Source organism: Pectinophora gossypiella, chromosome 4 (assembly GCF_024362695.1).
Source record: "Pectinophora gossypiella chromosome 4, ilPecGoss1.1, whole genome shotgun sequence".
Taxonomy (NCBI): domain Eukaryota; kingdom Metazoa; phylum Arthropoda; class Insecta; order Lepidoptera; family Gelechiidae; genus Pectinophora; species Pectinophora gossypiella.
In genome coordinates this window covers 586205-603999 of record NC_065407.1, presented here as the reverse complement: position 1 = coordinate 603999, position 17795 = coordinate 586205, and the positions used below count along the sequence as shown (strand labels likewise).

The following is a 17795-nucleotide window of genomic DNA, read 5'->3' as shown; positions in this document are numbered from 1 at the left end:
GTAGACTACACTGTTAAAAACCTCTCGAACAAGGAGCGAGTATAATTCCATTTGATATCTACTTAAAAACATAGTCTGAATCATCACTCAAAGTTTTCGTTACGATGTCACTAACACCCTGTATATTATGTGTTGTTTGACTACCTTAATAAACGATTGTTATTTTCAAACACAATGTATATTGTTATGAATAATAAATAAACGGCAGGCCATTATGCATATTCAACTTATATTTGGGTTTTGGGCACTAATTATCATTATATTTGGGTTTTTACATACAGTTATACAACTACATGATTAAATGAATATTATACATATACTTACAATACGTTATTTCCATTCCACAAATACTATTCAATTCTAATGTAACTTGAGAGAAGGCGAACGTCGTGTCTTATAAGAAAGTCAAAATAATTAGCCTTTAAACGATTCTTATCGATCCATTCTTATGGAGAAATCTACACGGACAAAAGCGCTCTTAAATTAACGATCATGAACTTAAACAAGTCACTATTTCTTGACCTTAAAAACCTGTCCCTTATTGAGTATCTTCTTTATGCCGTTATTCTTCTTCTTCTTGATGGGCTGCAGAGAAGGGAAGCGTATCTTCTTCTTCCTGTCAATGCAGTACCTGACTCCGTACCACGCCAGCTGCAGTAGCTCGAGGAGTGTTAGGATGCTGCAGCCGAAGAACAGATTGAACACCCCCCCTAGCTGAGCTGCAAATATATTGTTGATGTAAACGTTAAAAGTCTTGGTACCAGGAATTTTTATTTTTATTAACATACTAAAATATTGTAGATTGTAGTAGAATTCAGATTGTATCTAGCAGGTGGTAAATAGGTTTTTAGGTTGCTTTCAAGGCACTCAATACAGAGATAAGATTAAAGGTTTTCATTGGTTCTTGACGTGACTTATTGTAGAATTGCCGCAAATAGTATTAACTACCTGGCCGGACAAATGGGTAAGGCTGAGAGCCCTTACCCGAGACAGAAAAAACACAGCTGCTCAAGATGTCATGAAAGTTATATGAAGTTAATAAAACGTTTTACAACATGGTGGTGGTTTGAATCACTTTTTCTATAAATAGGTATTTCATTAATTCGCGATTTTGGACCTTAAGATTGTAGTTTATTATCCGCATTGTGATAGTATTCAATCACTTATTAGAAAGCATACTGCAACATTGGGACATTTCCATTGAGACGTGTGAATAACATTAAAAGAATAATGTGAAAGTAGACATTAGAAGAGATTGAAAGAGGTGAAGTGTAGTGCGCGACGTCGCGGTGAAACTTGTGCGCAAGGAGGAGGACCTTCGAGAAGTCATGGGCTGGATAGTGTTGCATTGACATAGAAATACAAATGTTTACTTGCAGAAGAGATGACAGGGGTTCTCTATTTTAACGCATAAAAGTTTATGTAATAATTTACCATGGCATAATGTTACTTGTCCTATTATTAGTTACGCATAGTATTAATTTGTCATAACTTTTTAAGCATAAATTTGAAACTCATAACTACTACAAGCATAATAATTAATGGCAATAATGATATATAAGCATAATTATTATAAGCATAAAAACTATACTCCGAATGAGAAAAGCTTTGGCACAACTTTGAACATTTCCGAAACTTATTTTTTCCTAGGCTGCATTTGGTTCATGATTGTGACTTTTTATATTTTTTGACTCTATTTCATGCTGTTGGTCATCATTCAGTATACTTTTTGTGTGTAAGATAAACATGCTGGCGACGTAGGGGTGGCCCAAAGGCCACCCCCGCCGCACCCTAACCTACTGTTATGCCTTGTAAAAATTATGACAAAACACTATTATTCTAAAAAAGAATTATGGATACCTATTTATATGCGAATCAAATTTATACCAACAAATATTAGTCCAAAAATAAGTTATACCTAACAAACCAGTATTCTTAGATGTTATTATGGGAAAGTACTATTATGCTTAAAAACGTTATGCAAAAAGGATTATGATAATTAAAATTATGACAAAACCATTTATGCATTTTAAGAGAATCCCGATGACAGGAGGTGAGGAGAGCGGCCGATATAGGAAAAAAAGTCCAGGCTTTCACTGCATCATAATGAGATCCTTCAGCAAATGTTGACTTACAGAAGAGATCATAGGAGGTGAAGTAGGAGCGGCGGATGTACCGCACGGTGTTGCGGTGCAGGACGTGTGCACGGACGATGCTCACCTTTGAGAAGTCCAGCCCTTCACTGCGGGAGGATAGTGGGAATTAATTAGTGCCTTTTGTATATTTTTCTTCTTCATATCATTTATTGCGTTCCACATGGTAGGAGGTTGATAATATAAGGTGAGTAACAAATATGGACCCGGATTGGGCACAGCAATTTAAAGGAGAGTTACAGCGTATTTTTTAGGCTTAAACATAATAAATGAGAGCAAGTATACATAATTTAAACATAAAAGTAAAAGAAAAGTACTAATCATTAAAAAACTCCTGCAGAGTATAAAAACTTTTGTCAATTTGGTACTGTTTTAAACTTCTTTTGAAATTATATAAATCGGTGATGTTATGAGGGGGATTACCGAGTCTGACACCAGGGTTGATCCCTGGTGTCAGGGTTATTATAGAGCCGCCAAGACATGGCATGACATGGCTTATGTAACGACTACGAATTTATACAGATCAGGGTTTTACCAACTACTGGGTTTAAAGCTGAGATGGATTGTTTATAAATAAAATACCAAATAAATAACGTCAACATAAGTTATGTAGATTATTATCAACTTATACTATGTATATATATTTTTTTTTATAAGTGATTAACATGCGCTCATCTTGATCTTGGTGTCTATAATACAAAGATGGTAAAATGTGGATAGCTTATCTGTTCCTTTCATTTTGATATGTTTATCGCGTTTACTAGGATATGATTTACAATGTTGTGTGTGGAAACCTTAGATTTAAAAAAAAATGTTTTTCTGTGGATACATTTCCAGACTAACTAGAATTTGTCCATTGAGTAGGAGCCCTCCATCAGCGGATAGTTCTGTACTCCAAAATTGTCGATGTCTGTGTCACATGTGGGAGGACAGTTGCACTGGTCGTTGTCGAATGGCACTGAAACAATCAACCATCAAATTAAACTAGATATTAAAAAAAATAATCCAGGTTTCTTGTGGGTTGTGAGCTCAATGACCGATCCCTTCGACCCTGGTAACAGGATTGGTGTTACAAATAAAAAAAAATGAAATGGTTTGATTTCACATGTGGCAAAAAAAGGAACCTATTACCAAAAAATAAAAGATCCCATCCAAAGAGGATTGAAGGGCACTTGATGGGATCTGTACATTATGACGTTTATATAACATACAAGAACACAACACCTGCAGCATATTTGACGCAGGACAGATCTCTGGCGGTGCAGTGCCGGATCATGGGAGGACGAGGATGCGTCAGCCGGACGCACTGGCATCGGCTGATAGTCCGCGCGATCTCGCATTCCACCAGGCAGTACTTCCTAGAATGAATGCTTATTGATGAGGAATATACATACAAGGTTAAAACACCTGCAGCATACTTGACACAGGATGGATTCCTGGAGCTGCAGTATCGGGTCTTCGATAGACGAGAATGTGTCAACAAGATGCACTGGCTGCAGCTAATCATGCGCGCGATCTCGCATTCTACCAGGCAGTTCGTCCTAGAATAGATCCTTTGATGAGAGGGATAGAGATATCTGTTGATTGATGAATTAATTGTTAGAATATTATAAAATAATAATTAATAGGACTAAATCAAATACAGGTCAATCAAAACTAAGTCCTCCCATAGCTGCAGGATAACATTCATGTGTCGTTATAATTTCCTGACACACCACTTTTGCTCCTTCCTATATAAACGTTCACCAAATTAAAGTACTCTGATCTTTCTTTAAAACATACTGCATTTGATCGCGGTCTACTCCTTCCTTTTCCGACACTACCGTCTTTTACTAATTTTATTTACTTACATGTTCAAACCATCTAAACACATCAATTCTGTTCACTGCATCTTCTTTCACACACAATGCTGCCTTATCATATCACACTATGATTCTATAATTACTTGCTGTAATACGGGAAGTATTTGAGCTTCTCCGTGGACATGCGGCAGCCGAGCAGGTGCTGACTGAGGCTGCGCGCGTCCTCGTTGATGAGCATGCTCTTGGAGCCGTGCCCGACCCAGTGCTCCATGCCCGCCGAGATGGGCGTGCCGTTCACCCCGGCCTCCACGTACGTCTGCGCGTTCACCAGCGCTACCTGCGGAGTTTATTGGTATTTCAACATTAAACTGCTTTTGGAGCTCTTTTTACCCTACTGCCAAAAGTGCGTTTTACATTGTTTAAACAATATAATTAAGAGGATTATTTTCCTCTTTTTAGTGTGCAATCGGGTTTTTTCTTTTTTGAATTAGAGTGTGATACACAGATAAATAACAGCCTCCGTGGTCTAGTGGTTAGAGCGTTAGGCTCACGATCTGGAGGTCCGGGTTCGATTCCCGATGGGGACATGGTCGAAATCACTTTGTGAGACTGTCCTTTGTTTGGTAAGGACTTTTCAGGCTTGAATCACCTGATTGTCCGAAAAAGTAAGATGATTCCGTGCTTCGGAGGGCACGTTAAGCCGTTGGTCCCGGCTATTAGCCGTAAAAACACCTCCACCAACCCGCAGTGGAGCAGCGTGGTGGAGTATGCTCCATACCCCCCTCCGGTTGATTGAGGGGAGGCCTGTGTCCAGCAGTGGGACGTATATAGGCAGTTTATGATTATACACAGATAAATATACGTCTACAAGCCAAAGAGCAACACGAACCCCTCCGTAAGATAGCGAAAGCTCGCGATATGTGTCGCTTCTAAAGATCTAACACAGACTTTTCCAAGGAGGTTAGCTCTTGCCAAGTCGGGACGTAACTCTTCTAAGTTTTTCTACATACCCAGGTGTATGTAAGGTCCACATCAGCTTGCTGCTGGCTGGAGTTGACTGCCACCATCAGCCCAGTAGTGTGACTCGTGTAGCTCGTGTAGAACGTCGGAGGAGCCTTCATATTGTGGATGCCGTACTTCTGCATTTCTCTAGAATTAGTATAATCATTATTGTAAACGACTCACGAACGTTTTTATATGGATTTTATACTTTTTATAAATTATATACAATCTCCTTAGTTTATAAGAAATTCTATGTTTAATTCTTCGATATGGTTTGATTGTCTTTTATCTTTTTAATTTTTGCGGTCGTTTCTTTTAAGTTATTTTTATTATTGTCGTTTTTATGTATTTTCCATTGTATTAATTTAGTAAAAGTGATATTTGTTTAGTATTTCTTTATTACATACATACATACATAAACTCACGCCTATTTCCCACCGGGGTAAGCAGAGACTATAGAATTCCATTTGCTTCGATTTTTTATTTCTTTATTATTTCCGCCCAATCGCTGCCGACCATTTACAATTACTTACCTATGATGTAGGACATTGACTAAATTGGGGATGCAATCAAAAATTTTTTAATATGCATGTGTATAAAACGACTGAGAAACGTGGTGGAAGCAAAAAAAGTAAATCAGGATATAAGTCTATGTAATTCCATAGTCTCTGCTTACCCCGACGGATAATAGGACTGTCATGTATGTAAGTACATAAGTATAGTATAATGACGCATATGTATACTCCATCTAATATTAGACAAATAGGTGTATACATATTTTTGTAATGAAGTCGGAACTGTACTTCGAAAAACCATGCATCGATGTATTTGTTTGCCGAAACTTTTAAATATTATAATGATGAGATGTAGTTGATTGATACGCACTGAATAAGCGATCTTCCATTGAAAACGCAGCAGTATCCATACGCCGTCAGCTCCATCGTGAATAATTCTGAGCAATTCATCATTTCACCCCTCCAACGGCACCTTAGAAATTAGAAATTTTAACATTACTGTTTTATAATTTCGATAGTAAAACTATTTAAAGCGCCTATACGTGTAATTTCAATTAAATATTTAAAAAGCTTGGTATAAAGGCACGAACGAAATAGTTGGCAATCATTTTTGTCGCTTGAATCGAATGGTCAATAAAGCCAATAAGTACGATAGGAAACCATGCAAAAATTGCGTGATTCAATTGACAAATTCACCACTATAATAAAATAAAAGTTATGGCACAATTTCAAAGCACGCCGGTATTGCTAACAGGCATTTAACTTCTTCTATCGTGTGGGTTGTGAGGTGGATCACCAACCTCATCAACCCTGGTGTCAGGGTTATTATTGAGCCACCATAGGCCCCTGATATGGCTCATCATGGTCATGGCTAAGAGGTATTAAGATTTTAGAAATAGTTAAAATTTCACCTGATAAGTGCCTCCTCGCAGGAGACAGTGAGTCGTCGCGAGGCGGTGCCTACGTCCATCGTGTTGTACTTAAGCAAGGCCTCGAGCATGAACAAGTCGTCCAAACTGTATATCTTATCCGGGGAGTAGAAAGCGGCCAGCTGCCGCAACACCGACCTGATGTGTGACTTGTTCATTGAAGGTGGTATTTTCCTGAAAGAAATAACATAAGAGTATTCAGCTTTTCTCATCATCGTCAATTTAAGAGCCACGTTCTTGTCGGTGTAGCCTTTTCCATTCTAGTCTATCAAAGGCCAATTCCTTGATAAGATACGACGTTAACCTTTTCTTTAATCTGTTCCATGTAAGCTCTTCTTGGTCTTCCCCTTCCTCTCTTTCCTTCTAGCTTTCCTCCTATGATGTTTTTAATAAATTCGTCGCGTGTTATTAGGTGTCCAATCAGCTTGCCTCTTCTGTCCTCAATAATTCAGCTTTTCTATCGTACCTAAATAGGATTAGGTACATGATGATAACTATGATGTCGAAAGATGTTTAAGAACTTTTGAAAAAAGCTAATAAAAATAACACGTCATAGAGTTAGTAAATCCTTTTTCGCATTGAACTCGACGTTAGATTAGAAGAATGTCCTAACCCCGATCAGAAACCCTATCAGATGTCATGATCCAAAGAACACGTTAAAGTACAACCTAAGTAATCGCTCTAGTCTAATTCCTCTAGATTAATGATTTTTACAATAGGCTACTTTCCAAATAGTCAAATCAATTACTTTTTACTAAACGTCAAAACATAAAATTACTATGGAATTTGTATGAAAGGAATTATTATTACTTTTTTCTAGATTAAATTTCATAAATAAGTTAAATAGAAAAAGGAAAATATTTTTTTTCGTTTTAGATCTGTCTTTATTTAATAATCAGAATTTCATAATTTATGTTGAACCTATTACACGACCCAATTAATGATGGATCGTTTGAGACCTTTTACAACACACATTTTTGTACTTACAGGGTGTCAAGAAACTCCTTTAGCTTATAGTCAGGGTATTCGACTTCGGGGCAGATGTCGACCGAGGGGAACTTGATGGCGATCTGGTCGGAATCCGTGAGCGTCAGGTACGAGGGGTTGTCGAAGAACCGGCTGATCGTCTCTGCGATTATGCTCGCTGCTGCCCACATCAGAATCGTGAGACTCATTGCCCAGAATACTCTGAAATATTACATAAGTTAAAAACATAAACTGTGACGGAGTGGACACCTTCTGGAGGCAGAGGCAGACCCAGGAAGCGATGGCAAATGGAAAGATATCGCTCAGGACAGGAAGAAGTGGAAGCTCAGAAGCAAAGCCTTTGCTTATGAGTGGAACAATCCAAGCTAGTAAAAAAAAAACTTAGTATAAGCAGCTTATATATTATTATACGTCTCAGTGCTGGGTACAACCGGGTGAGAGCCTTCAGCGCTCCCCATTTGTCCGGCCAAGCAGTTAATGCCATCTGCGGCAAATCTACAATAAGTCACGTCAAAAAATAAGCTGGGTATTCGCTTAATCTTAGGGGATATAGAATATAATACATGATGCTCCACTGTGGGTTAATGGAAGTGTTTGGGTCAGTAGCCAACCGCGACGAAGTTCAGGTTCAGGAATTTAAAACCTGACGAAGACATCCGATTTGGTTTTTCTACGTAGTACTTACCTGTTATTTTATTCTTCATAATGTAAAAAAATTGTAGGTTATTTTTAATAACAAGTACTTAATAAGTTGTAGTAGTATCTTAACAGATCAGTCTAGTCTATCGATCTTCTATTTTGTCGTTTCGGAAAAACTTCGTAAGACTTTCTTGAACTGATAAATAATTTTGTAGGAGTTAGATATTTGTATAATAGATATTCATTAATACTACTTTCTGTTCCCACTGTATTGTGACGAGATGCGCTACGTAAAGATTGCTTGAAAATACGTTTTTAATTACCGGTATTTGCGTTCAGTGAGTCTATTGGAGCCGTGGAACTGCGCTTCCCTCAGTAGGCGCTTGAATATCATCTTCACTTCACACTACTTCGGTATTTTGTAATTTTCGTCATCACATAAGCACATTTGCCATAAGCATTGAACGGCTATCACTTCTTGGCCGGAAAAATGGGGAGCGCTGAGGGAACTCACCCAGCTCACACCACTGTCGTAGCTAATAGACCATTAGTTCCAGACTTCACAGTCCGCGTATGTCTGTGTATGTAATTAACATAAATCAAAATGGCAGGTCAAGAGATAACATCGATCATATTCAGTGATTTAGAATAATAAAATTTTATTGCCTCGGCTTATAGTGAATCATTTCCGATAGAAGTGTTGATGATAAATGAACCCTATAGGTAAGTGGTTTGACTTTGCATTGCAGCATACTCCGCACCCTCCATATAGAATTAACGTTCTTACCGTCTATCGTCGTAAAAGCGAGCGAGACAGACAGCATGCGCTCCTACTCACTCATTAGCGGCTTAAGCCCGTTTAACTAAAGTAGGACTCGGAGGGGGTGAGGTAAATCTAGTTCGGCTCCTGATACGAATTGGTGCGGGGCGGAGAGTTGCCGTTCTATGCGCAGTAGGTATTATTTTTTATGATATTCTAATGGTTACAATTTTATTTATTTATTATCTCCGACATCGTGTCTCCGACTGTCTCTCTCTGTCTCCTTAACTACCTTTGTGGTTCCTTTCAATATTGGAAGTCTAAATGTTTCATTTTTCATAACATTCATAACATTAACTGTGTTCTTTTAGTAAAATTGTAACCGATTAATTAATTTTGCAATTGTAGATATTACTGAATTTATGAATAACTGCACTTACTAGTGCTCGATTATGATAACTGCTTGTGTCTTTTAAGTAATTATTTTGATATAAAACTTTTACTAACTTCGACACATAATACATTGACTGTTCTTCATTATAATATTCTATACAATTTTAAACGACTTTTAATAGAGATGCCTATGCAGTATGCACAAGTCATTTAATAATTATTATCACTTAATATTTCCTTCATTAATATGCAGGAAAGCTTCAAGAGCTTTGTAAATGGAAATGTATTGCTGACTGACATGCTAGTTAATCGAGTTAGTGCCTGATAAAATGGTTTGCAATTGGAAGGAATTGGAACTTAATTGCTGCGCACCAGATACCTAAAGCACAATGATGTTACAACGGGACATTTAGAAATAGCTTTTAATGCGATTACGATTGAAATTAGTCAGTGCTTCCATTTTCTTAATGCCCCTCGGTAATCATTGCATTTCTGAATACAAGCGGATGCTAATTTCCATGTTCTACAGTGATTAGAATTTGAATTCAGTACTTTCTTGTTGTTATCTTCACGGACCTACATAGGTATAGGTACTCGGACATACGAGTCAACAGCAATTCACATGAGTGTTGAAATACATAAAATGTTGTTTTTGAAGTCTATTGGATGGCAGCCGCCGCGGCATAGCAACTGTACCGCCCGGAAGTCGAACTGTATTCGCATCTACAGTAGATAGACGTCGAATGGCTGTAGTCGAAGCCCTGTATATAATTCGCGCCAGGCAGAGGATATTATATTACCTACTGGATCTATTTTAAATAAAACTTTGAACACTCTACTAAGCTATCGACGTTATTACCTCTAGACTCCTAATAAAAGACGAACGGGTTCTGACAACACTTTTGACAAATAAGTCAGATGTGATATGCTGGCTGATAATGTGACTTTTGGATGCGTGCTTCATTCGCTCCTTCTAGTTGACAGTCAAAAATCAAACATTCTATCTGGTTGTATCGTCGATAGTCCGCTGGCATTTCCGTCCTCCTACTTTATTTTAAACAACACAGAAATGCACTCCAGACTGAAATATTCCCAGCCTCTATGTAGCCAGCCAGAGCGAATATTTACATGCACGATAAAAAAGCCTCGACAACATAAACAGACAGACATTCTATAGCATTATTACCGTGTTTTATCAAGAGAAATGGGGGTGTATGCCGCTCGCTTGGGAAATAAAATAAAGAAATACGTATAGAGGCGACAATGCCTCCCCAATAAATATTAGATTCGATAGGGGTAGGGTGAGGCGAGACCTCGCGAGCCTTATGAAAATGTACGCGCGGTGAGCGATGGTTTGTTTAAATATTTGCTGAAATGTCCCGCTCTCGCAGATCTATGGAGGGTCCAATCGTTACTAATGTTCTAAGTGTGAGAATTACTTCACGTTTGTCTTCTATACGTCTTGCTGTCGGTAATAAAACGCCTTAAGATAAATATTTCAGCGGATTTCGTTGCAGCGTCTTTACAGATGGCAGAAAAATAAACTTTTATGGAGAAGCAACGGTTCCTCGTTGCTTTTAGTGTCTGAAATCTAAAGTTATGCTATTGGTTTCTGATTTATGTAGGTAATTATATAAAGACCAAATATATATTTTTAACAGAGATCCATACTGCTTACGATCTAGAGAATACCGAACATGAACCAGGATTCACCAGGATTACTGCTTGACGAATACGCCACATTATACATTATAGGTAATAAGTTAATCCATCTATCACTTAGACTTCCACAATCATAAGTAGAATTTCCGGAATCATAAGCAGCTTGGAATCTCAGTACTTGTAATCTTATCGGCAAGTATTTGCAAGTATCAGTTGTACTGGTAACGCTCGCTCCCCCGTTCCAGCACCGAGTTTATCGTTTAATCAGGATTCAGTTTGAGTGTGATCGTAAACGTTTATGGGTGTTGTATCTCTATTTGGGCCATTATGGCACAATAGCGGGGCACTCTCATCTGCCGACATCGCAGTGATAATCTCAGTGTGATGCTCGCATGCCGTCTGTCTCACGATGCTGTGTCAATAATTAAACAGTGGAAGGTCAGCGAGGATTGAAGTGAGGGATGAGTTTCCAGATTACTTTGTTGCGCTTGTTCATTGAATACACGTGGTATTCAGATTTGGAGAATAGATCAATACTCTATCCCGATTCCAAAGCATGAATCATCTTTCTTTCGGACAATCAGGTGATCAGCCTGTAATGTCCTATAACCTAACTAGGGATCATAAAGTTGTTTTCGTGATGTGTCCCCACCGGGATTTGAACCCAGGACCTTCGGATCGTGAGTCCAACGCTCGAACCACTGGATCACGGAGGCCGTTAGCGATCGCGATCGCGAGGTATGCAAATTAAAAAAAAAAAACGAGGAATTGGAATCACAAAATCAAAGAATTTAGTTGCTTGTGGCTGTCGTATGATTTATCATATTCGTTTTATGACTCTAATACCTGCCAAGATTTGCTGCTGTTTGTGTTCTAACGATTGGTGTACCTGCCCACCTCTTTAAGGAGTACGACCGTGAATGTAGTGTGTGTTTGTTTGTTACTAATTAGTTATCCTGGGTTGCGAATTGGGAACTATGCACTGCTACTTATCACATATCGACCTATACAATGTTTGTGTATGTATAGTGTGTACCTATGATCAGGCTATTCAGCACCACTTAACTATTCAGTAATTACCACTAATCTCCATTGATAGTCATCGGTGACGTCATCGCATTATGCGCAATTAAACACTTAGCGGAACTACAGATGCAGATATTGTTTAGCTGTTATTTATGTAATTAGTTTAAGGTTATGTAATTAGCTTACAGCCAACGAGACACGTCAGGGGACAGTTGCGGCCCTATAGTAATTCTGAAGGTTGATGAGGTTGGTCATTGACCTCACAATCTATACGAGAGAAGAAGAAGACCAATTCCCTACTATTAACCTAACAGCCTCCGTGGTCTAGTAACAGCCTCCGTGGTCTAGTGGTTAGAGCGCTAGGCTCACGATCTGGAGGTCCGGGTTCGATTCCCGATGGGGACATTGTCGAAATCACTTTGTGAGACTGTCCTTTGTTTGGTAAGGACTTTTCAGGCTTGAATCACCTGATTGTCCATAAAAGTAAGATGATTCCGTGCTTCGGAGGGCACGTTAAGCCGTTGGTCCCGGCTATTAGCCGTAAAAACACCTCCGCCAACCCGCATTGGAGCAGCGTGGTGGAGTATGCTCCATACCTCCTCCGGTTGATTGAGGGGAGGCCTGTGCCCTGTGCAGTGGGACGTATATAGGCTGTTTATGTATTCGTCTAATCAGCGCGAAAAAAATCTAAGTCCATGCTCAGTTCACCATGCGATGAATGCACCTCTGACTACCCCATTTGCGAATATAGTCGTGAGCTTACGTTATGTCGTTTCCTAATACGAAGTGACTAGGCATGAACCCCCCCTCCTCACCTCCTTATACCCCGTTTACCCCGTTTTGGCAGGGTCCTCTTACCTAATCTGAAGATTTGACAGGTGCGATTTTTTGCAGAAGCGACTGTCCGTCTGAATTTCCAACCCGCGAAGGGAAAACCACCCAATATATGCTATACTTCCGAAACGTGTTATTTGGGAATTTGGATTTCCTCACAATATTTTCCTTCGTACGTGATAAACATTTTAGATCCAAAAATAAATTCGAAAATGATTTGTATTCGAACCGGCGACTTTAGAGTGAGAGACAAGCGTTCTTCCGACTGGGTTGCCACGGCTCCCCATAGGATTAAAATATTCAAATTCAAATTCAAATTCAAAATATCTTTATTCAGTAGGTAACATAGTTACACTTTGAATCGTCAATTTTACATAACGAACGTCTCATCCGCCTAAAACTACTGCAGCTTCTCACAACCTGTATAGCCGGGGAAAAGAAGCTGCAAGAAAAACCTCGGCACAGGGCCCTAGACGTTCTTTAAAAAAATAAAAATAAACATAAAACATAAAATATTGGTATACAATTGAGTAATTTAGCTGCCTAATATCAGTTCTCAGACAGTTAATCCCATGCATTCATATCTTCTAAATAATCACTAACTTTATAATAACCTTTTTTGTAAAGTTTTTGTTTAACTACTGTCTTAAAACAGTTGAAAGGCAAATTCTGAATGTCAATGGGAATCTTATTGTAAAAACGTATACATTGCCCCTTAAAAGATTTAGTAATCTTATGTAATCGACTGACTTGTAAAGCAAGTTTATTTTTGTTCCTGGTATTAACAATGTGCCGATCGCTATTTTTTGCAAATAATCCTATATGTTTTTTTACATATATTAAGTTTTCAAAGATATATTGTGATGCCAAAGTTAAAATATTAATTTCTTTAAATTTATTTCTAAGTGACATCTTGGGTCCCAATTTGTAAATCGCCCGAATGGCTCGCTTTTGCAGAACAAAAATGCTGTTCATATCTGCAGCATGACCCCACAGCAAGATGCCGTACGACATTAGACTGTGGAAGTAGGCAAAATAAACTAATCGCGCGGTTTCTACATCGGTTATTAAACGAATTTTTTTGACCGCGAATGCTGCTGAGCTGAGCCTTTTGGACAACTTATCAATATGATGACTCCATTGCAACTTAGCGTCCAAAGTAATTCCCAAAAATACAGCAGTATCCGTGAGGTCCAATTCCTTATTTTTTACAATAATAGAATCGAGGGGCCTACTAACATTCGATAACGTAAAATAAACATATTTTGTTTTATTTTCATTAAGTAGTTTGATGCACACACAGGAGATACAAGACGATGAGAAGACGAAGAGATGTAGGTACTAGTATGGTGTATATATATATATCATTTGTCACTGAGTACATTCTCTTCTCCGCAGCACTATTGCCTACTTACGAAATCCGTGTGTTGGCACTAGCAGGGTGTTTGCCTTCGTGATCCCGTGACGTCACCGGCCGCGGTCGTGACCGGGGGGAAGGTCAATTATTCACGGCTCGGCTTTGACAGCCGCATTGCTGGACTATTTGGACGATGTGAGTGGTGAGCTTAGCCAAGTGGTAAAAGATTTCTAAAAGCGACAACTTTTTTCTTTTGACGTGACTTATTGCAGATTTCCCGCAGATGGCATTAACTACTTGGCCGGAAAAAAAGCGACAACGACACTGATAAAAATGTATGAGATTGATATAAGGTACTAAATGTTCTCTAAGGATATCTCCAATTTGGTTAATATACGTCCTTCTAGGTCTTCCTTTGCCAGCCCTCCATCAACCTTCGCTTTCGTAATCCTATTATCCTTCATCCGCTCTACGTGTCCAAACCAACTTAACTCACTCTATCACTCAACTGTGAAGGAAGCAAGAGAAGTGTGTCAGCATCGAAGTAAATGGAATTCCATAGTCTCTGCTTACCCCGGTGGGAAATAGGCGTGAGTTAATAAGGTGACATGTTGATCCGATTTGTCACTTGCAACTTGGCTAAGGCCAGCTCCTGTTGGATTGTCAGTAGGGTTTTCCCTTCGCGGGTTGTAATGTCAGACAGGCAGTCGCTTCTGTTAAAAACCAGACCTGTCAAATCTTCAGGTTAGGTAAGCGGATCCTGTGAAAATCGGCATAATGGATATAATGATGACCTTCAGGGAGCTAAAAAAACATGAACAAGTTCAGCTTTAAGGTATGTGTCCTTTCTCAATATAACGGGCCATTAGGGCCTTACCTTACTAGTACAACATGGAGGTTGTATCATCATCATCAGCCCATTAACGTCCCCACTGCTGGGGCACGGGCCTTCCCTATGGATGGATAGGGAGATCGGGCCTTAAACGGGAGGTTGTATAAACGCTACAAACTGCATACATTTAGTTGATGAGACGGGTTATTATACGCTATCGAATAATAACTATTTATTATATTATAATAACACGATCACGATTGGCTCACGATCTGGAGGTCCGGGTTCGATTCCCGATGGGGACATTGTCGAAATCACTTTGTGAGACTGTCCTTTGTTTGGTAAGGACTTTTCAGGCTTGAATCACCTGATTGCCCGAAAAAGTAAGATGATTCCGTGCTTCGGAGGGCACGTTAAGCCGTTGATCCCGGCTATTAGCCGTAAAAACACCTCCACCAACCCGCAGTGGAGCATGCTCCATACCCCCTCCGGTTGAGGGGAGGCCTGTGTCCAGCAGTGGTACGTATATACGCTGTTGATGTGTGATATTATAATAACTATTTATTCATCATCAATTTAAGAGCCACGCTCTTGTCGGTGTAGCATTTTCCAAATACTCTCCATGCTACTTTTAACTATTTATTGTATTATAATAAATAGTTATTATTACCTACGTGACCTGAAGATTTGACAGGTCCGGTTTTTTATAGAAGCGACTGCCTGTCTGACGCGCGAAGGGAAAACCAGCCCAATACAGTTTAGGTCACATACATCCGAAAATGCATTTCTCGGGAATGTGGGTTTCCTCACGATGTGTTCCTTCACCGCTGAGCACGTAATACCTAATCATTTATGATCCAAACATGAAATCGAAAACAAATTCGACAATCATTGGCAAGCACAAGGCCTGTGCTGGATGTGTGTGTTTAGCTCCCTGAAGGTAATATGATAAATTATCGCACTGTGACTGGCCACCAAGTCATTACTCCATAAGACCATCATAGATCGTGAAGCACAAGGGAAGTATAATATAAGAGAAAAGATAGTAAATGTCAAGTATTCTTAGCTCTATCGCCGGCAAGAATACAAAACAGCCACAACATTTTCCTCAACCAAAAATTCGGTTAATGTCATCGTTACACGACCATGTTTTATGAATGAGCTAGATAAGTAAAGTGATTCAAGTGGCCATGCGTGACTACTCCACTGATATATTATTCCAAGTAAAGAATACGCATAGGGAAATGAGAAACAGTAGATGCGGTTCAATGGCGGGTTCAAAAAGCCGCATCAAAGCAATTAATCTAAAAAGCAAGAAAGATGATCCGTGCTTCGGAAGGCATGTTAAGCCGTTGTTCCCGGTTACTACTACTTACTGATGTAAGTAAAGTTAGTAATCGTTACATGAGCCATGTCAAGGTCCTTTGGCGGCTCAATAGTAACCCTGACACCAGGGTTGATGGGGTTGGTAATCCACCTCACAACCCACACGATAGAAGAAGATCTAAAAAGCAATATTGCTAATTGAGAATTCTTGCGCATTGGACACTTACTTTTATATGCATTGATATACATTGTATATAAAATTGCAATATTGCTTTTTAGATAATTGCTTCTATGTGGCCTATTAACCTCTCATATGCCGAGATACCAGACACAATAGATTTTACATTGTGTCTGGTCGAGATCCGCGTTCCGGCATTTAAGGGGTTAACCCCTTTAGAGACAACTACATTTTTTTATGAAACATAATATTATGTTCGCGGTATAGTATAGGTACTTACATCAATGCCCGCGGTATTTGGCCCGTTACATAAGCTCGTTTCCCTACGTATTTCGTATGATATTTAGAGCAACAATATTGTGGGACATATGAACTAGGTAGATAGATATAAAGGCACTTCCGAGACCTTTCAGACTGGGCCATATAAAGTAACGCCCGGGCGTGGTTGTTTAAAATAAAACTGTAGATCACTCGATAATCACTGTATAATTCATAATCAGAAGCTACTACTTAACAATTAGGTAAATCAAGCGTGATTAAATCGGATTACAATACCGGGACAAAGTGATCTGTCGTCGTCAACCGTTTTTTCGTCCGTTCGCAACAGAAAACGTCTCACGAACTGAACCGCACTCGTTGACAGTGACGTTTCACTAGAGTGTTTCCACTCTTGACCATAATTAGTTGCGGAAATAAAAGATGAAAAAATTAAACTAGATGGCGCTAGCGATGCGCCGTCAGATAAAATCTTTATTTAGGTTATTGACTTTCAGTATTTGTAAATAAACGTCGTTTCAATATATTTTTTATGAAAATGTGTACCTACTGCTATTGTTTTTACTACGTAAACTGCCAGCAGGCACCTTATCATTTTTATTGATAGTGACACACCATTAATTCCTCGGTAGGTGCAATCAAAATTAATGTTCAACTCATAGGATTTGCTTTTTATGAATAAAACGTCCATTTATTATTTGTCATTTTCCAGTCAGTCGGTTAGTGTTATCAATGTGTCTATCTATTGATATATTTAAGGATTGATGATCAAGGGCCATTTATTATCATCGTGCTAGCGTTTATTCCAAGGTCTAGTTACCTAAGCTCTATAGACTTGCCCCCTATTACATGGAACTTAAACACAGCTGGCGTTTACTTTAATGGCTGTATATATCTATATCGATGGGGACATTGTCGAAATCACTTTGTGAGACTGTCCTTTGTTTGGTAAGGACTTTTCAGGCTTGAATCACCTGATTGTCCGAAAAAGTAAGATGATTCCGTGCTTCGGAAGGCACGTTAAGCCGTTGGTCCCGGCTATTAGCCGTAAAAACACCTCCACCAACCCGCAGTGGAGCAGCGTGGTGGAGTATGCTCCATACCCCCTCCGGTTGATTGAGGGG

General features: G+C 39.1%; 1 protein-coding gene across 2 annotated transcripts; it reads right to left on the bottom strand.

Moving 5' to 3' along the window:
• Nucleotides 1–330: 330 nt before the first annotated feature.
• On the bottom strand, nucleotides 331–16937 carry LOC126366152 (sodium channel protein Nach-like). Of its 2 annotated transcripts, none has more exons than XM_050009097.1 (10): nucleotides 16676–16937; nucleotides 7389–7589; nucleotides 6384–6575; nucleotides 5843–5944; nucleotides 4966–5104; nucleotides 4099–4292; nucleotides 3378–3511; nucleotides 2997–3111; nucleotides 2136–2242; nucleotides 331–719 (listed from the first exon to the last, which is right to left on the bottom strand). In XM_050009097.1, exons 1-10 carry the CDS (start codon nucleotides 16816–16818, stop codon nucleotides 511–513), a joined length of 1536 nt encoding a protein of 511 aa, XP_049865054.1. In that variant the 5' UTR covers nucleotides 16819–16937; the 3' UTR covers nucleotides 331–510. The 2 variants fall into 2 exon arrangements, with proteins under 2 accessions (XP_049865054.1, XP_049865055.1); XM_050009098.1 differs by lacking the exon at nucleotides 16676–16937 and adding an exon at nucleotides 8351–8458.
• Nucleotides 16938–17795: the final 858 nt, after the last annotated feature.

Bases quoted from the DNA above. Each gene is read 5' to 3' on its own strand.
- LOC126366152 (XM_050009097.1), bottom strand. From the start codon at position 16,818: ATGGCCCAGTCTGAAAGGTCTCGGAAGTGCCTTTATATCTATCTACCT. The intron at 7,590-16,675 runs GTAAGTACCTAT...GTAATATTTCAG, and splicing joins CAAATACCGCGGGCATTGAT to AGTATTCTGGGCAATGAGTC. The intron at 5,105-5,842 runs GTGCGTATCAAT...TACTAATTCTAG, and splicing joins AATGGAAGATCGCTTATTCA to AGAAATGCAGAAGTACGGCA.